Source organism: Larimichthys crocea, chromosome XXI, assembly GCF_000972845.2.
Source record: "Larimichthys crocea isolate SSNF chromosome XXI, L_crocea_2.0, whole genome shotgun sequence".
Lineage (NCBI taxonomy): Eukaryota > Metazoa > Chordata > Actinopteri > Sciaenidae > Larimichthys > Larimichthys crocea.
In genome coordinates, this window is record NC_040031.1 from 17203743 (window position 1) to 17223358 (window position 19616).

A 19616-nucleotide genomic window follows, 5' to 3' on the forward strand; every position below is an offset into this window, starting at 1 on the left:
CATCCATTCTTGTTTTTCCCCACAATCTTCTTAAATAATACAAAGTCCTTGAAAAAGCTTTACTCAGCAACATTTTCCCACCCCAAATCCACAAACGTCTGTGTTTCAGCAGGAAAACTAGGTCAAGTTCAAAACAAGGCGAATTAATGTGAACTCTTACTTGCATGCACAAATTGCCTTTAGACCTGTTGTGCTGACTGTGTCATAAAATGAATTTGTAATACTAGTATAAATATGAAAAATTATAATCCTGATACTAATTTCTTCTCATTAAATGTCATTGAACTGAATCATTCTAAAATAGCCAATAACGCACAAACATGCAATGAATATTTAAATAGATTTATTTGATGCAGAAAATAAAAAAAATAAAAAAATAAACCAATACTATAAAAGTTTCAGTGAAGACTCTTGTTTAAATACTGCACAAACATGTTGGAAATTTGTCCACTGTTCTCTGTTGGGTGCATCTTGGTGTAGCTGATGAACTGGCGCCGTAACTTCCTCAGCTCTGCCATGTTGACGTTTCTGGTGAGCTTGATGTTAAACATCCGGTTAAGGACATTTAAATTCTCACATAAAAACAAGAAGCACTAATTAACTGACCAAAAGTATCTTAAGGTCATAGTATCACAACTTAACCTTTGAGATCAACACAATGAAAGAACCCAAAGTACTGACTGTTACTGACGTCATCTCAATTTCAAATTATGCACCTGTCAATAAAAGGTTTACCAGCACAGAAGCTGACGCACTTTCACTTATTTTCTGCTTGGACCAACAAAGGAGAATATTCAAAGTGTTTGCTTCTGAGAACGTCTGACACCGTGCCGCTGTCAATAAAAATCCACTTATCTGTGTAATTTGGTTTCAGTCCTGCATATGTTTCCCACAGCAAGACCTTTAACAGTAATTGACTGCTGGGGCTTTCATTTAAGTTCTTTGATGGTCATGCATTCATCCACCTTCCCCCTTTTAAGAAGCCATTTGATATAGAGTACTTTGGCTCCTGCTGGTGTGGGAATATAATTTTCATTTAGGACGTAGGTCAACACTAATTTCAGATCGTCATTTGCTCTGAAAGATCACTGTTATCTGGACTAGTGATGTCACATGTGAAAACAGAACTACTTAAATGTGTTTAATGTCAAAAGACAAAGACAAAATTGAGTTTTTGAAATTGAAATGTGGACATGTAAATGTGTAAAAAGGATATCTTTTCTGTTGCTCCTGGAACGGAAATGAGATCCCCGGGAACACTTGTCTTCTGTGCGTTGAAAACTGCCTGTAAAAAAATAAATAAACAAATAATTGAATCAGTGAATTAAAACAAATAAGAGGAATGAAAACACAGCTGTCCATACAGACTTCAGTATGGGAGAAAATGCAACATGCTATTTCACGCCACTAAAAGGTGAACTCAAAGGCTTATTAAGGGAACAAAGCAGGTGATTTCTTATTGACTAACAACAATTAGCAGACAAGTCATTCAATAGACATTTCAATAGGTACATAAATAACACATTGCATTGCATTAGGACCAATAACTCAATCAAAACAATCACATTCTTCATTTGTCTGAGACATAAAGCACAAGGTTATCTGCTGTTAATACTGATACAAAGTCCTTTAACACAACTACAACACACTGGTACCTGCTGTTACATTCAGAGATTCTGAATGTAACAGCAGAGATTCTCAATATGGAGCTATGATGACAGCCTTGCAGTAGTTCTGGAAGTTCATATAAACATTTGCCACTCATTCAGTATGCACACAACAATGCTTTAACTCCCTACACCTCCCGAGCTTCCTCCTGAATAAGTATTCATTTGAATGACGTTCAATATGCGGCACATCTCAGTATCAGGGAGCACAGCCACTCCTAAAACCTTGAGTGACTGAAAAGTTATCCATCTTATTTCAAGTAACAAATATGGTGTCCAATATACAGATAGACAAGAAACAAGAGAGACAAAAAACTAAATTCTCAGAATCTGTTCATTTAGAAGTTCATCTTGATATTCTGGGGTATGGATATGATTCTTCCCATCTGCAGGATAATGAATATTTGGAACAAAGATTACTTAATTTCTTACAAAAAGCATCGTCTGTCTAAATCAGGAACTAGAAATTATAGGGTTTCCTTCCCCCAACCCCATTCACCTGTGTGTCATCCCTCTGTAAATGCATAACACTTACTTCAGTATTTATCGTACTTTGGCAAACACCCTAGCTGCTGCGCTGTAATTATTTGCCCACCTATTGACTCGGTCTGATGCTTTTTGTCTGCTAATCACTGTTAGGCCAATCGGTTGTCACTCTGTCCACGTTGCATGAAAGGATAGTGCACGTTGCAAAGATTATTTTTTTTATAACCTGCAAACGTTTGCGTCATCAGACAACTCAGGACAGCTAAATTACTGTGTGACGACAATAAAACACTACATCTGTTTAATTTGGATTTAATTACCCTGAACAATGAACTCTTAACTAATGTGATAATGTGAGACGTTTGGTTTTTAGGCAATTCATAATTATGATTTGGATGTTCACATGAATGCTATTTAAGTCATAAAGACCAGATCTGATAGAACATAAACTCAGCTCAAGGCTGCCACTAGGCTATAAATTCCTGCATTATCCTTCTATGCACTGAAGGAAGTCAATGACATGAAACCAGTTTTTATCTGAATATGACTGCACCGGAATATTTTTCATTTTCAATGTGTGGGTCTCACTGTGGCATGGTAAAATATGACATATTATAAAAGACAGACTGGTTTCAGCAAAAACAACATGACATACCATTAACACCTCTTGTGTGATCTTGTCCAATTCGTACAAGAAGTTCGCAGATGACAATGGTTGCTGTAAAGAAAAATAATATCTCCATTAGCAGCCAAAAATATAATCTATCTATTTTTCTATAAAAAAATAAAATAAAAAATTGACTCTATGTCTCTTACACTCTGTGTAGACTGGTTAGCTGGGGGTGCTTTTCTTTTGAAAAGTGCATCAGAAATAGCTTCATATGGAAGCGTGTCGTCTTTCAAGATGGTGAAGAGAGGATTGTCCCATCGGTTTCTGGAGTCTGGAGCTTCAAATCTCAGCACTAATGCATCAAAGCTACAAAAGACAAACCAGATGTCAGGCACATTTAAAGAAACAAAACAAAATTGGATGACTTCCACTGTATTTGTAGAGGCTTCTCACTCACATGTCCTTGGTGTACTGCTCAGCAGCATCTCTGTTGGTATTCCATGTTGAGCTCTCGTCATCTGACGTCAAACAGTATACCTTCAACAAAAGGAGGCACGTGATTTGGACTTTTGTGTGATTCATGTTTGAGTAAATAGTTCTAAGATATTAGAAATTCATTCATCGCTTCTCTGCTATACTCACCAGACAGTGTGGTGTCTGTGCGTGTTTGATGAGACAGAACAGTTCATAGCGGTAGCCTATAAAAATATTTCAACTTTAGATTTAAGAGATTTATTGTCATTTGCAAGTTAAAACACATGGTTTATACAGCAATTAAATTCTTTTTTTGCCCGTCTCCCTTTACACAACAACAACAACATAATAATAATAGAAAAAAAAAGATTTACCTTTTATGTAATTTAATGAATCCAAAATTACGACATGGTCCTTGTTCACTTTCCTAAACAACGAATATATAAAAGGTTAAAAAGGGCAGTGACAGGGGAATATAACTGATGAATCTAATGCCAAAAAAAGATCAGATAAACGCACCGTTCTACTTCAGCTTTCAGAGATGATCTGACATTTTTCTCCTTTTGGGAATCTGCAACATATCCAACAACGTTAAATTAAAGCAGGAGTATGCAAAAGCACCCAAAGTTACTTTGGAGGAATCCAGTCTTTATCTGCCTTCATCTTATTTTATTGATTGTTTATATGATTTTTTATGTGAAAGATGGCCTCTACAAATTCCCAGTCCAAAATTGAGATCATGTTTAGTTTAGTGAAAAACAACTGGTCAAAACCAAAACATAGTGAAGAGGACACCAGAGCAACCAATTTTCACATAACCAGTGAATTCTTGGCATTTTTTCTTTATAAAAAAACAAAATGATCAATATTGTTGCTGATTAATTCAATAATTTAATAAATTAACTAATAATTAACTCAATAATTAGACTAGATTTAAGTCTTAACTGCCATTTAAACAACAGTGACGAGAAAATTATCTTGTGAATCAGTCAAAGACCTAAATATCTAATATTATTAATAGTATCACTAGAGAAAATTATATTTTTTCCTTTCTAAGTTTTTGCATAGTTTTTACATGGTCATTTATGTGATATAGTTTAACAGGAAAAGACAGTATGGCACTCTAATATTATAATATCTAATATTAGTTTAGTCACATCTGTATCTTGCACTCTGTTAATTTATTAATTGCACTACCTGTACATTATGCTCCCATAATTTATTTGTATATAATCTGCCCATAACTACTGCCCACATTGTTTATCTGTACATAGTTATACACACCTTACGTGCACTACTGTACATACTGCATTTATCTGTATCTATGCACTTTGCTATTTGCACTTCTGATTAGATGCTAAACTACATTTCGTTGTCTTGTATTTATAGATGTGTAATGACAATAAAGTTGAATCTAATCTGATCTAATCTAATGTAATGCCAAACTCCATCTAAAATACTAGTAAAATATTAGTTTTCAGTGTAATAATGTTTGCATTCGCTTCAGAAACAGGTTTACTTTAATAACAAGTAATGTTTTTAGCACCTGGTTCCCCCTCCTGGTGTTTCGGTTAAACGAGCGACCATGTTAACTGGAGACCGTCTGAGCGTCTGAGGCTGTCGAAGTTACGATAGCTGTTTTTAAAAACAGGAAGATACGTCGCTGTCCCAGTGAATGGCTCTAAAATAAAACTACTGGATTTATCTTTGGCGTTTGACAGCCACGGATTGTTCGTCGTGTTTCAACCAACAGCTGTCGTAACTACGGCGACCACAGACTCATTTGATTAAGGGGGCGCCAGTTAACATGGTCGCTGGTTGAACCGAAACACCTTCGTTCTTCACCACATTCAAGTTCGCTTCAGTTCACCGCTAAAGTGATTAACCAGTAGCGTGAAGCGAATACATTCAGATATAATGACTCTTTAACATTTAAGAGCTACAAACACGTACTTTAACAAGTCTCTGCAGACACAGCTAGTTATCTATCTCAACTTGCCTGCGTAAACAGTGTTTCTGTCCACGTCCAGACCTCCGTCTCCAACAATATGAACCTTCCGGTCAGTGTTCTGCTCGAAATACTCCTTCAGCTCTTCTGCCCTTCGTGTTTTACCACTACAGGGGTAACCACACATCACTATTAGAGGCATGGCTGCTGATTTATCAAATACAGCTAACCTAAGATGTGATGGAAAGCATGTTGACACTTTCACCCGGATGTGATTACTGCAAACAGCCAACAGGGGTCGCTATAAAGATAAATAAAATATATGAATTTACTTGTTTTGTCCAATAAAACAATATGTAGACAAAAAAATAAATAAGGCAGCTTTAGTGGTGATCTTCAAGTTAATGCAACATTCTCATCTTCCAAAAATTTCAGGAAAGGTTTCCAACACACTTTAACAAATTGTTTTCTTTTCCCTATAACAATATGACTGTCAGTCTCCTTCAGCCATAACTTTACAGAGGGGATTTGTATTTTTATTTTTATCAATCATTGTTCCAGCTTGTATAAAATCTATCAATACTGAATTCTGCATAGTGGCACAGTGTTTCTTTTTCTTCTGAACACTTACAACAAATATCTGGAATATTAGGATCAATGTTATTCAGTTTTACTGGGGTGATATAGGTTTGCATTAGACATTTATATCAGAGCAATTTCAATCTTGCATTAATTATATTCTGCCGTGCCTTTAACCGTGCTATTTCCTAGTCTTCTTCAAGTATAACTTCTCCAATATCTACTGTACTTACTAATCAGACACCAACGTCCCGTAGGGGTTTCAAGAATTGTCAAAAATGGCTCAGACATTAGTTACATATTTTAATACAATAAAGAAAATAATATTTCAAGTGACAAAATAAATGAAAATCAGCAAAAAAAATGGTCTGGCTTTCAGTACTAGTTTATTAACATGTGGCAACAAAGCACACTTATCTTATTTGGTGTAACATGTCACATAAAAAAAAAAGTAAACATAAAACTCTCCTCTTTATCAGTAGGACTTTATCAGTAGGACTTCATATTGTTACAGTGATGGTGTAACAAAATCTTGGCTGAAATGTTCCTCAAGCAGGGTCCCCTCCTCCTCTAAATGAATGGAAAATATAATCAGTTGGACACAGCTGACAAGTTAATGACAACAACAACAACAACAAACATAATAATAATAATAATAATAATAAACATGTCCAACCCTTGTTTCTGTTGTGTTAGTTGGGCAGATTTCAGCAGTTCAGCGAGCAGCGCCTGCAGGTCTTCCACTCGGTACAGAGGACTAACAACTTCAGCGGGAACATTCACATCTTCAAAGGCAGACTCCAAAAAGGAACTATCCACAACGCTTTTCTTGCCCATGAAATGCCCTTAATTAACACAAAAAACATTCTCAATATAAACTGTCATAAATATTTGGGAAAAGTCAAAAGTAGCACAAAAAATAAAAAAGGCATAAAATACCGGAACAGTGTGAGTTCTCTTACCTGTCGCCCACAGATTCCCCCTTGGATTCACTTTGATCTTTGAAACTTTATTTCTTAGCTCAGTTAAATCAAGAGTCATTGAAGATGTCATGGCAATGTATGAGACGAGGATGAAAGAAGACAGGAATCCTGCTCTGCAGATCTTTGTCAAGGTGCCTTTCATTCCTCAAACGCGTTCAACACAATTTGGCGTCGGTTAATTCAAATCTCTGCTCTTCTGTTTCTTTGGAGACGGGCAGTTATACTGAGATAGGATGGGCTTAATATTCTAATGATATGAAGTCATCCATCTGTGGTTGGTTTCTTATTGGATCAATGATACACATTAGTGTGCCTTGTGTCATACTGTCTTGCAACGACGACTGTAGAGTACATGACCTCAGTGCAAATGATCACGTCCAGATACAATTAAATGCTTCCCTCCCCCACATCCCGCACATCAATATGTAACACAAGACGAAGCAGGGGTATAATTAACTGCACCAATTTATTTTGTAAGTACTTTACGTAAACATTACAGCAAGGCACATGGGCCACTGCATGCTGAATAGATGTAATGGCTTAAGAAATGCTGTGAATCCAGGGTTCATTGGCTACTGTATGTACACAGGTTACTTTCCTATACAAGTCCTCACTGTACACAGTATCAAAAGTACAAATATCTTTCAACGAGCATTACAAAAGAACAAGTCATTCTTTGTAGCCTGCAGTTTAACAGCTGCAGTGTTGTGATTTAAGGACTGTAGACAACAGAGAAATAAAGAGCTCATATAGCACTTAAATAGAATAGAAAAAGTTCACTTGCCAAGTCAAGTCAATATGACCACATAGTCTTAATTTCTTTCCCAAAATAATTTATAAAATTTAATAATGTGGGATTATACACATTTACTAATTTTTTTTACATTGCACTGAGATCACCTGCAACTCCTCAAACACTTTCAACTTTTAACAATCACTGCCATAAACCACGGAGGTAGGAACTGTCGTGAATTCAATACAAAACAAGAAGTGCTGCTTTACAAATCTAGACCTGCGGACGAGAAGTAGCCACCATTATGAGCAACAAGCTCACAAATCTATTTACTCAATTTATTATCGATTTAACAAATCCCTCTGATCATATTAGTATTATTATAATGACTTCATGTCAGCAGGTCCTGATTTATAAAACATCATCTTCGATATGCTGACAAAACTTCACTTTCAAACCTGCTCTGGATTATCCAAAACAATGTACCCTGATTTGACATAACATTGACTGTCCACTTGCCTGAAAAATACACTTCTGGCAAATTGAGGTATTTTCAATACTGTTGCACCACACATCCAATACCTCTCCATGTTTCCCATAAACACTCATTAAAAAAAAGAGAAAAGAAAGACAAATCATTAAGAAAATAATACAATAAAGGAAGGCCAGATCTGGGACAACATGTTCCATAAACATAAAAACAAAAGCATTGCAGAATGCTTAAATAGTCAAAAGAAACTCTTTTGTGTAGCCTAAGTTAAGAAGGCTTTGTTCAGCCGAGACAATTCAGCTGTGTCTGATCTCACAGGATGTCTTTTTTTTTTTTTTTAAATAACTGAAAAGAATAAGGAAATACAGCTTTTTAAATTAATACTGAACGATGCTATGATGTGTAATAAATGGTGACTACGTTTCAAGCTTTGTACTGCAAATTAATTGCAACGCATTCATTTCATAAAAACTGAATCCCTTAAGGAAATAGTGTGTAGCATTAAATATTCAGACAACATGTAAGAAATAAAATGACCGGTGATTACAAACACCACGTTCACTGTTACAATACCAGACCTAAAAACTAAACAGACCTACGTCTGTCAGGCTGGATGAAAACATTTGAAAAAGAAAGAAAGAAATAGAAATAAAAAGCTTCTGTAATATGTGTGCACGTATGTCTGAAGGGAAGATGAATACATTACCAACATGCAAAGTTAAATAAAAACAAATGCAATGAATGAATATTAATTTGTATTCTCACTTAGGAAAATACTGACATTACTAATTGTTAAGGATCTGCTTAAATATACTGCACAACCTCCGAATAACGAGAGAAATTTAAAAAAGAAACGCCCAAACAAGTTGCACCACCTCCATGCAGAACATCAAGCATCCCATTACTTTCACATGAAAACTGAAGATATTAAAAGGAAAATAGTGTAATGTATTTTCAACCAGCTTTGTATGAGTACAATATAGGTAGTATATGCAAATAAACAATGTTTAACAGAGCTCCCTGCTCTGTTAGACTGTTGTCTAACTACAGATTGTACTTCCACATTTTTAAATTAAGCAGGAGGCTTTTGATGCAGACAACATGGAGGGAAGTTAAAGATTGTTCGTTTGCACATGCTCCCCGCACTGTAAGTACACAAAGTTGGTAGAGAACAGTAATTTTTTTCCCTTTAAAGCAGCTTTAAGGAGGTGTTAAGGTGGCTCTCACTACCGGAGAGAGACTGCTTGTGTTTGAGAGTGAGTGCTCAGTTTTAAATTACAGTCCACGATCTTGTCACAGCACAGACTTGCTGACTCTTCTGCCTGTGAGGGCTCAGGTTCATTAAGCTCCGGTAACAAGTCATTGACCTCGTCAGTATCTGCTGATCTAACTGGCTGATTATCCTGTTCCATCTCCCTAACTTCTGCCTCCACCTCACGCTCTTCCCCTTTTTCTTTCTCCTCTTCTTTGACTTTGTGCACAATGAAAAGATGTCTGTTGAGAGACAGCACGGAGGTGAAACACAGGCCACAGTGAAGGCACTGAGGAGTGTTTTCGTCCGTTTTATGCTGTGGTATATGCTGCTGGAACTGTGTGCTGTCGTCTGTGCTAAAACCACACTTTGAACAGCGGAACTGAGTTTTCAGACGCTTCGCTGACAGAGCCTCGACACTGAAAGCACGATCCTGCTCCTTCGCTTGTATGTCCACGGCAGGTCTTTCTGATAAAAGCCGCTGCAAATCACAGAAGTCACACAAATGATGACGAGTAAGACATTTATATTTGTGCCTGCTTTTATGGTTTGTGTTAAAAAGAGAATTAAAACACTACCTTGCCCGAAGCCTTTTTTGATTCCTGGATGGCTGTTTTTGGCATTTGGCCGAGATCAGGATTTTTTATTCCGTGCATGAGACTGATGTGGTTCTTCAACATAACACTCGTCGTGAATATTGTCTTGGTGTCTGTGCAATACCTGCGCAAAAAGAAACACAAGTGGAATTAAAGCATTTCTTCTTTACTTTGATAAAACACTCAAGACTGTGACAATAACGATCTGTTCATTTTCTAACAAAAATCTTACCAGCAAGTATAAATTTTCTTTTTTCCATCGTGGTCACTGCGTATGTGTCTTCTTAGACTGGTTGCAGAGTTGAAAGACTGCTCACAATGTCGACATGGATACTTCTTCATTGACTGTTGAAAAAATGAAGAGGTTAATGAATAGAAACGTGTTATAAAGTGATATAAACTTCACAATTAATCAATTAAACAAGTAAATGTTTCATTCATTATACTGCACTTCTTACCTTGAGGTAATCATGAACGAGTAATGATTTTATTACCTATACACAGGTAATCATTAAGAAATATTAACACTTAATTGGGCATCTTGATCAGTTGTACACATAGTTCAGAGGTTCCCAGCATATAAGGTGTGTCTACACAGGAGGGTTTTCAGCACAGTTTCAGTCGTCTGTCTCACCTGGATCTAACATAACAGACAATCTTATATTTTAACAAGGAGGATAGGATAATAAGTAATTTGGCAATTTATAATTCAACACAAACAGACATAATACAGATACTGTACTTTCTGTTTTAAGCGCTGATCTCTGAACACACACATTCCAGCATGGGAAATTCATGATCTCTCACCTTTCCATGATTGGTCTTTACATGAGAAACATAGGAGTCTCGTTCAGGGAACCACTGGAGACACTCGCCACACGTCCAGCCGGTGGGCTTCACACGAGGTCTGCTGTCCTGCTCAGGCTTTTTTCTGGGACTGTCTGTGTGCTTAACAGGGCTGCAGCTCTTCTGTTGTGGGACGGAATGAGCATCCTGGTGCCGGTCGGTACTGTCTGTTTGTTTACTGCTCTTCTCGATTTCTGCTGTCATGTTTCCTACGTGAACACTCTGCAAAACAGGAAATACATGGCAAAATGAGACCTAACATTAATGATCATGTCCAGTAGGACATAAGTTATTTAATACATCTTGTACACAACAAAATTTGACTTCTCTTTTGCCATTGTGGTTCAACAAGACTGAAACAAATACATGTCAAACAGACCACTTGCAGGGAGTTTATTTTAAACTGACAAACATGCACAGTATCTCTTATGAGAGACAAAAAAAATGCAATCGGGGCTAACCTTGAAGTGCTGCATTAACAGCTGCTTTTGTGGAAAGACAGAGTTGCATTCAGGACACTTGAATATACACGTAACACGCTTGTTGGCATTCTGATGAAAATGCTGAAACAGTAACTGCTTTTTCTTGAACACTGTTTCACACGAACACTTAAAGATTAACCTGTGAAACAAAGAGAAAACCGTTAGAATGAACTGTAAAAAAAAGAAATGTACAACTTTTAAAAGGTCAGGTCATGAGGTCTTCACTTACAGCGGCGATATTTTGCTAGCACGGTGTTTATTTTTTAAATGCACTTCACAGCTGTCAGCAGTCATGAAGGCAACGGGACAGACGGAGCACTTGTAAAAGACTTTACAGTGTTTCTCCTCAATGTGGGTCTTTTGTCCTTGAAGGGTCTTGAAAACCATATCACAGTGAAGACATCTGGAAGAAAAGGAAACAATGTAACACTGTACTGTATCTATTTTTTTTATACACTGTCGGCTTGCTTTCTTACTTACTTGTACCAAGCCTTGCGAGCGTAGTGCAGACAGTTTTCCTTGACATGTTTCTGTATGTCCGCAGAGCGACTCAGGGCGCCACACTCAGGACAGCAGTAAGGGGACTTGTGTGCGTGGATACGTTCATGAGCTCTGAAGCTGCATTTGTTGGGTAACAGCATTGAGCACACCTTACACGTCTGTTTTATAAAAGAAAATGAGAAAAGTCAAAAACATAACGAACGTGAAACATACATATACATACATACTGGTTACAGTGCCTTTAAATGGATAAGTCTGGTGGTATTTTATATTTTAATCTTTGTCAACAATCCCATGAAAAGACTAAAACCAACAATCGACTGATCCTACAAACAAGTAGCATCAGCCAAAACCTCATATAGCCTACTGCTCTGTTTTATAGACCGAAAAAATGATTTAAAAACTATTAAAAACACAAAGCAGCACTGAGCATCGTGTTCCTTCATTACAATGAATGTGGGCTCTGTATTTTGTTTTCAATCAATGCCACTTCTCCTTCTTCTTCCTTAAATACTCACAAGAGCAATACATTTGTATTAATTCTCAGCCAGTGAAAAAAAGGAATTTATACTTTATTTATAGTTTGAGTAATGTTTTCTCAAAACTGCCAGTGTCCAGCTGTTTTAAGAATTGCTGAGCCTTTAAAAGAAAAAACATAAAACTACATATTTATTACCCATTTTTCAAGACTCACAGTACGACTTCAATAGGAGTGAACAGGGCTGGGTGCCAGAGACAAGCTGGGGAAGTCATTAAGTGTTAAGAAATGGACGTATACATTGTTAGTTTTGGTATTTTCGTTGGAACTGTTGACAATAACTAAAAAAATATAGAATATTACCACCTTTATCTTGTAGTATTCCAATGAAACATCTACTTACTAGTCCTTCCACATCTTCTGACGGCCTCTGGTAATGGCCTGCAAGTGCTTTGTAGTCAGGTAACTGTTTGTTACACTCCAGGCAACGGAGTCGGTGGCGAATGACATTGTCTGGATACAGGGGCAGGACGGGTTGGTTTTTAGAGGAGGGTGATGGTGAGGTGTAAGAGTCCGCGTTCACAGGTTCAGTACTCAGGGGTACAAACATTTGATCCTCTGCAATGGGTTTCATATGAAGCTGTGTGCACTGCATCACCACACCGCTGTTCTTGTGTTCTCGCGCATGTGCCAACAAGGCACACTTGTTGAAGAACACCATCGTCTTCCTACAGTGCGTACATCCTACTTCAATGTGTACACTCCTCCTGCTGTAATGATACGCAAGACTCCTCTCTACCCCGAAGGAGTCCCCACACTCGAGGCAGCAGTATCCGCGTGGTGGAAGGTTGATATTGCTCTCCGCAGGGGGGTTCAGGTTGGGCACATATGTAGGCACAGGGTTGGCATTGTTCAACAGTCTGTTTAAGGTTCCTGCCGCTGTGTTGGGAGTGGACGTGCGAGGATACGATTTGGCTGTTTTGACTTGATGCACCAGTGGGACAGTGCTGCACACCGTTGAGGAGAGTGCGTGTTGACTTTGTTGATGAGAGGTGGACCGTGCAGCCACTGAAGCTGCAACACTGTGAGGGACCAGATTCAGACTAGCTAAGTGCATTGCTTTGGGAAGGAAGTTTGTGCTAGTTGTTTGGCCTCCCGTGGCTGATCCTCTCTTTGGTTTCTGCCCCTGATGTGCAACAGATCGTTTGCCAGGACCACTAGGATTATGGAATATTGTTGCTGGCTGCGTTATGCCTGATCTCCTGGAGTTAGCCTCTGATTTGTTGTGTACGACTTTTAGTGAAGATGTGCTAGCCGGGGTACCTTTAGTTTGTATTCCAACAATGCTATCAACAGCTGCACTTTGTGACTGATGTGGAGACATATAACCGTAAGAATCTTCACTAATAATACTCTGTGATGGAGAGGATTCATATGCAGAATGAATCTCATCTGTTTCTGAATCAGGCAACACACTGGTGACCGTGCGTTTGATCTGCCCAGATGTGGTTTTGATGGTCTTAATTCTGACCCTGGGTATGGCAGGCGGTGACCCAGACGCCACTGCAGGGGATGCCTTGCCACTGCTATCACTGCAGATGCTTACAGGGCTATCGGAGGGTTTCATTAACCGTTTCACAGCTTCAAGTGGACTTCTGGGGCTTAGTGGAGATATAGGCACATTGGGGCTTGCTTTCATGTAGTCATTCTGAATGGCTGATGCCTCTCTGGGATCTTTTCTGGCATTCAAAGCCACCAGAGCCTCAAGGCAAGAGGATAATTTAGATGTCTGAGATTTGACATGTGGATAAGAAGCGGGAACATTCATTGAGGCTCCTGAATTGCAGTTGTTCTCAATAAAGTTCTGGCTACCGCTCGGTGGGGGAAGTGCACTGCGTATTCTTGTTTGTGTTTTGTCGGTTTCGTTGCTGACACAGATGTCAGAGGGCTCCTCGTTTCTGCTACTTTCTGTCCTACTCCTCTGAGTGCTCTTGGGGATATCCTTTGGACAATCGTCAAACATGCTGAGGTCCAGTTTTTTGGGATCGTCTGGGATTGAAGGTTCCACCAGAACAGATGCTTCTGGAAAACAGGGTCTTTCTTTTGGATGCATTTCATCCCTACTACACTGAGCGTCTTCGGACTCAGGACTGGAGATCGGACTAAAATGCGAAAGTGACTGTGAAAATATTGGCGTCCCATCAGGTTTGTGTTGAATGGGTGCCTTCCCGAGAAGCTCTCTTGAACTCTCCCCGTTCAGAGCAGAGACAAACGATTTTGAAAAGCCAGTGTTGGATGTGTCAACAGTGTCAATGGAGGTCTCCTGTCCCCGAAATCCATTTTGCAATGCTGGTCCAAATCCTTCCAACGACTCCTGGCGGCTAGTGTTTTTCACAATAACACTCACAACTGGAATATCTGCTGCCGCCGTGACAGCTTGGTTGCTCAATAGGCTATCATCCAGACATATCCCTGCGTGTTTCAGCTGACTCTCGGTCTCCTCGTGACTCCCCTGGATGGGCTCTTTGGCATCCAACCCTGTGGCATCTGGGATGTCAAAGGCAGCCAGAAGATCATCAAAATCTGGGGTTTTCATGTCACCCATAGCTGCACAGGGTTATAAACCTACAGAAAACACACACAGAGAGCATGTTTAAAGTGTTATCTTTCAGCTTGCACGGTGGACACTGCAGGCACAACACTCAGGGAGTTGTTGTCAGCTCATTTACAGTCTGATTAATAACTGTCTAACAGCTGGGTGTGCTAGCGTTAGCTCGGGCTAACAAGCTCTGCCTGTCTTCGTCTGTACAGCTACTTTTTTTTGCACCAAGGCATGCAGTAATAAACACAAATAAACACGTAACGCCAAATTTAAACTCACCCAAAGCTCGGCCTGTTTTAAAAAAGTTGTTTTAACACAGAAACCAGCTAACAATCGGCTACATAGCCAGCTAGTTAGCAACCTAGCTTAGCAAACATGCTATCGTCGCTTATCGCGGCGCGGACGCGCTTACCATTTGATCCGGTTGTGTTATAACAGCTCCGGTAAACTAGCTGTTCAAGTCTGTTAAAGTGTGTGCGCCGTGTGTGTGTCTGCTAGGTGTGAGTGTTGCAGGGTTTCATAGCTAGGCTACAAGCTACTAGCGTGTTAACTTCGTTTTCCTTTTTTCCCTGCGCGGGGCGACTCGAGCCCTCGGCGCTGTCTGACAGACGGAGAGGCGGTGCCGTGCACAGGCTACAGCAGGCAGTGTTGAGTACGTGTTGTCTGTGCTGGGATGCTGCACAAACTTCTCAGTATCATGGACAATAACTGAGACAGGGGCGCCGCCAGGAATTTTGGGCCCCATGACAAAAAAATCAAATCGGGCCCCCCTCTCTGTGCAGCTGTTGTCACCACATCTCTAGGACCTAACTATCCCATCAAAAGCTTTACACAACTCTAATTAATTAAAGGCTTGCAACTGTTTTTGCGTCTTGTAGTTCAATACTAGTACTAGCACAATATTTACTGCTGGTGATTTGTACATGCATGCAACTCTGCATACAGTATGCAGTGCAGTTCACTATAAAGCCACCATACATTTTTATTTAACTTTTACTGCCCAAAACACGTAAAAACAAAGAGATCATTAATTTCATTATTATAGTTGAAATATATATACTCTATGATGATGGTTTAATAATTTTATATTGGTGTTTACCTATTTTTTGGGGGCCCCTGTCAGTCGTGGGCCCTTGGAATTGTCCTAACTTTTTTCCCCCCTATACGGCGTCCCTGATATCTGATATTCACTACATGACCTCCACCTCAAACAAGAGCAGTTTCATGCCTGTGTATACTGTGTGCCTGTTTTGTGTTGTTACTTGTAATGCTGCTGCAACAAAAGAATTTCCCTTCTGGGATCAATAAAGTACACTATCTATCTACTACATATTCCTGGGTGTTCACCTAAACAACAAACTGGACTGGACTGACAACTCCCATGTGCTTTACAAGAAGGGCCAGATTCGCCTCCACCTGCTGAGGAGACTGAGGTCCTTCGGAGTGTGCAGGGCTCTCCTCAGGACTTTCTATGACTCTGACAGCTGTGGTCTTATGGAGAGGAGGCAGCACGGACAGGGACAAGAGCAGGCTCAATAGACTGATTAGGAGAGCGGGCTCTGTCCTGGACTGTCCTCTGGACTCCATAGAGGAGGTGGGTGAGAGGAGGATGTTAGCTAAGCTGACATCCATCATGGACAACACCTCTCACCCCCTACATGACACTGTGGGGTCCATGAGCAGCTCCTTTAGCAGCAGACTGCTACACCCACGGTGTAAGAAGGAGAGGTTATTTATATCATGGCCACTTACTTTTGCAATACGAGTTATATCATGGTTGCATTACCTTACAATATTTTTATATCATGGTCAGTTTATTATTTATATATCATGCCACTTTTACCTTCAGTAGTTGTTTTTGCACATTGTCTGTTGTTTGCAGGTTGTTTGTTTTTGTTTACTGTGTAGGTTATAAGATACTTTTGTCTGTTCGTTGTGTTTTTGCCATTTCTATTTCAATTTCTGTAGTGTATCACACTCGCTGCTGTAATAAGTGAATTTCCCTGTTGTGGGATGAGTAAAGTATAATCTAATCTAATCTCCAAATGTCCATGCTGGACTGCTTGAAACGTTACTATTGTACCCACTGGTTCAGCTGCTGCAACACACAAAAGCTTCTATTACTATCATCATGTAAGTAGTCAATCCATTCATTATCTGTGATTAATCTGTTATCCTCATCATAGTCAAGGTTTATCTGGAGCCTATCCCAGCTGACTTTGGGCTAGAGCTCACCACACAGTGCATGTTTGTGTGCACTTTGGACTGTGTGAGGAAGCTGGAGTACCTGGTACTTGAACCAGGAATCTTCTTGCTGCGAGACAACAGTGATAACCACTGCACCACCTTGCCACCCCAGAGGTGGCTAGTGTAACATAATACGTATTCATGGCCATGGCAACCCTTGGAGTAAAATCTATTAGGGCCTTCTAAAAATGTAATGATTGGTCATATTATATATTTTTCTTGAAAGCTCAAGATGTGTTTCAATTAAAGGAGTAGTCTAGCAATTTAACCTTTCCCTTCCAAAAAGTTTGACATGCCACTAGAAGATAACATTTTCCACATGCTCAACAACTAAATAGCATCTTTCATTATTTTCACTGTCTGGGAAAAGATTAGGACACACATGCAGTGAAATACAGTAATATATTGTAAAATAGTGTGCATGATCAAAATATGTTTAAAATGTGTTCCTCTTGAGATTTGGTCGATGTTCTCCAGATGCATTGTGTTGTTAACAGTTAGATGTTGATTTTCAACAACCCCTTGTTTCGCTGAGTGTCATTATCCATTGTGGCAGCGAGTGTTTGTTGATCCTGGTCAATTTATAATCAGGGTCTAAATAAACCTAAAGAAACCTGGCATCAGCTCCACTGTTTGTTCTTGACAGGAGTCTGGATATGCTGTAAATCATGTGACATCTCACAGAAAGATAAGATATTGTTTGACTGTTTGTTTTATTAATATACACAGAATATTTCCTGGCAAGCAGTATTGACACTAAGTGGATTTCCCTTGTGAAATAAAGTAAAGTGGAAATTGAACATAGATAGATAATCACTGAATGTTTTCCATAACAACTGTAATGTAACAACCACATACTATTTAACCAGCAACAAATGGAGTGGTAGGCCTTGACCTGATGCAGCTTGTCCCAAAAAATAACAGTATCTTTTAGATAGGTTGGACAGGTTCATCTGGTTTGTCCTTGATATCCTGTGAGACAGATTTGAGGGCAGAAATACTCACAATACTTCATTCCCGCTAGTCAGGCTGTAAAGTGATGACACAAGTGGTGACACACAGACCTGCACGTATCAAGTAAGGGCAGCTTTGCACACTCTTGGCACTTGCTTCACCAGAGTCACAAGGTCATAAGGTCAGTCAATGCATTAAAACGGAAGAACTTTTAATGTGTCTTCAAGTGCAGTCGGAAAAAAAACATCTAACACTATGGTAAAACACAAGAGTTAACCTACGGCAGAGGATAAAATTGTTACTGTTACCAGCCCCAGAAATTTCAATTTAACAGCAATTTAGATTACAGAACAGATAAATCCTTCACAGAGTTCAACTAGCAGACACATGCCATCATCAACTGTTCAGAGGAGACCACTAGAGAGAGTGTTGAGAGCTTGGACTGTTTTTGGTTCCGGATGAACCGATGTTATCTGCATGTGTGGTTCCCACTGTGAAGCATGAAGGAGGAGGTGTGATGGTGCTTTGCTGGTTGGCAATTTATTCAAAACTCAAGGCACACTTCTTGACTACCATAGCGTTCTGCAGTGACATGCCATCCCCTCTGGTTTGCGATTGATGGGACCATTATTTGTTTTTCAATAGGACACACCTCCAGGCTATGTAAGGGCTATTTGACTAAGAAAGAAATGGACAGAGTGCAGCATCAGATGCCATAAAGTGAAGTAAAAGCATCCGACTCATGCTCAGCATATATGGAAACTCCCTCAAGGTTGTTGGAAAACCATTCCAGGTAACAACCTCATGAAACTGATTAAGAGAATTCAAAGTCCAAAGCACAGGTTAAAAGGATAAAATGTAAACCACATTTTGCTTCGTTTACACTTTTTTTGTTCACCACATAATTCCCTATGTTATTGCACAGTTATGCTTGGTTTGCTGTCTTCACCTACAATGTTGAAAATAATAAAAAGTAAAGTGAAACCTTTGAATGGGAAGAGAAGGGAAGGTGTTTCCATACTTTTGATTATAATCAGTGGTTAAAGTAAGGTCATGTTGTTTAAGAGCAAACTAAATTTGGGAGGCTATTTATTTTATGTACATTTTATGTACAACAACGGAAACACAATGTTGCAATATTGCAGAAATTCAGTGGAATATTGCTTAAATTAGGGCTTTTTGTATAGTGTGTATTACAATCATCTTTCAACAGATGCTTTCTCAATCACAACATTCTTTCTGTCACGTCTAAATTGTCAAACTGACTCACACGAGTTAATGGTGAACACAAAATGACCATCTTGGGTTATTAAACCAATGCTTTTAATGTTATGCTACAAACTCAGGTCATTAACCTCTGTTAATGAATTTCACGGTCTGCAAGGCTTCCTGAAAAACTTAGTAAACACAAATATCCTGTACTTTTAAACAGGAATTGATTGTATCCATTCAGACATACTGAGCTCTCATTGATGTTATGAGCCATGAACAAACACCATTTTTAGAGCAATCAGAGATTTTTTTTGTGTGCGAACAGCAGCGAGTAGAACAAATAGTTGCCATTATATCCAATCATGAATGATCACACTGAGAGTAAAATACAAATTGCACTGCAATATATTTAATGGTCCAGATAACAGCTTTGATTTAAGGCTCGTTTATAGATTTACAAGTTAGTTTGACACTGC

At 39.0% G+C, this 19616-nt stretch overlaps 2 protein-coding genes across 3 annotated transcripts; both read right to left on the bottom strand.

Moving 5' to 3' along the window:
* Positions 1-326: 326 nt before the first annotated feature.
* On the bottom strand, positions 327-5461 carry kti12 (KTI12 chromatin associated homolog). The gene is made up of 9 exons (XM_019272283.2): positions 5237-5461; positions 3757-3808; positions 3612-3664; positions 3406-3461; positions 3221-3300; positions 2970-3129; positions 2809-2871; positions 1217-1285; positions 327-542 (listed from the first exon to the last, which is right to left on the bottom strand). Exons 1-9 carry the CDS (start codon positions 5385-5387, stop codon positions 399-401), a joined length of 828 nt encoding a protein of 275 aa, XP_019127828.1. The 5' UTR covers positions 5388-5461; the 3' UTR covers positions 327-398.
* Positions 5462-7194: 1733 nt separating this feature from the next.
* On the bottom strand, positions 7195-15432 carry znf592 (zinc finger protein 592). 2 transcript variants are annotated; one of them, XM_019272306.2, is made up of 9 exons: positions 15140-15429; positions 12529-14750; positions 11627-11805; positions 11376-11549; positions 11126-11285; positions 10626-10886; positions 10051-10163; positions 9801-9942; positions 7195-9703 (listed from the first exon to the last, which is right to left on the bottom strand). In XM_019272306.2, the coding sequence occupies exons 2-9, from the start codon at positions 14728-14730 to the stop codon at positions 9197-9199; spliced, it is 3738 nt and encodes a 1245-aa protein (XP_019127851.2). In that variant the 5' UTR covers positions 14731-14750; positions 15140-15429; the 3' UTR covers positions 7195-9196. The 2 variants fall into 2 exon arrangements, 1 of the variants encoding a protein (XP_019127851.2); XR_003461349.1 differs by lacking the exons at positions 7195-9703; positions 9801-9942 and adding an exon at positions 10277-10458 and having other exon boundaries at positions 15140-15432.
* Between the last annotated feature and the right edge of the window lie 4184 nt (positions 15433-19616).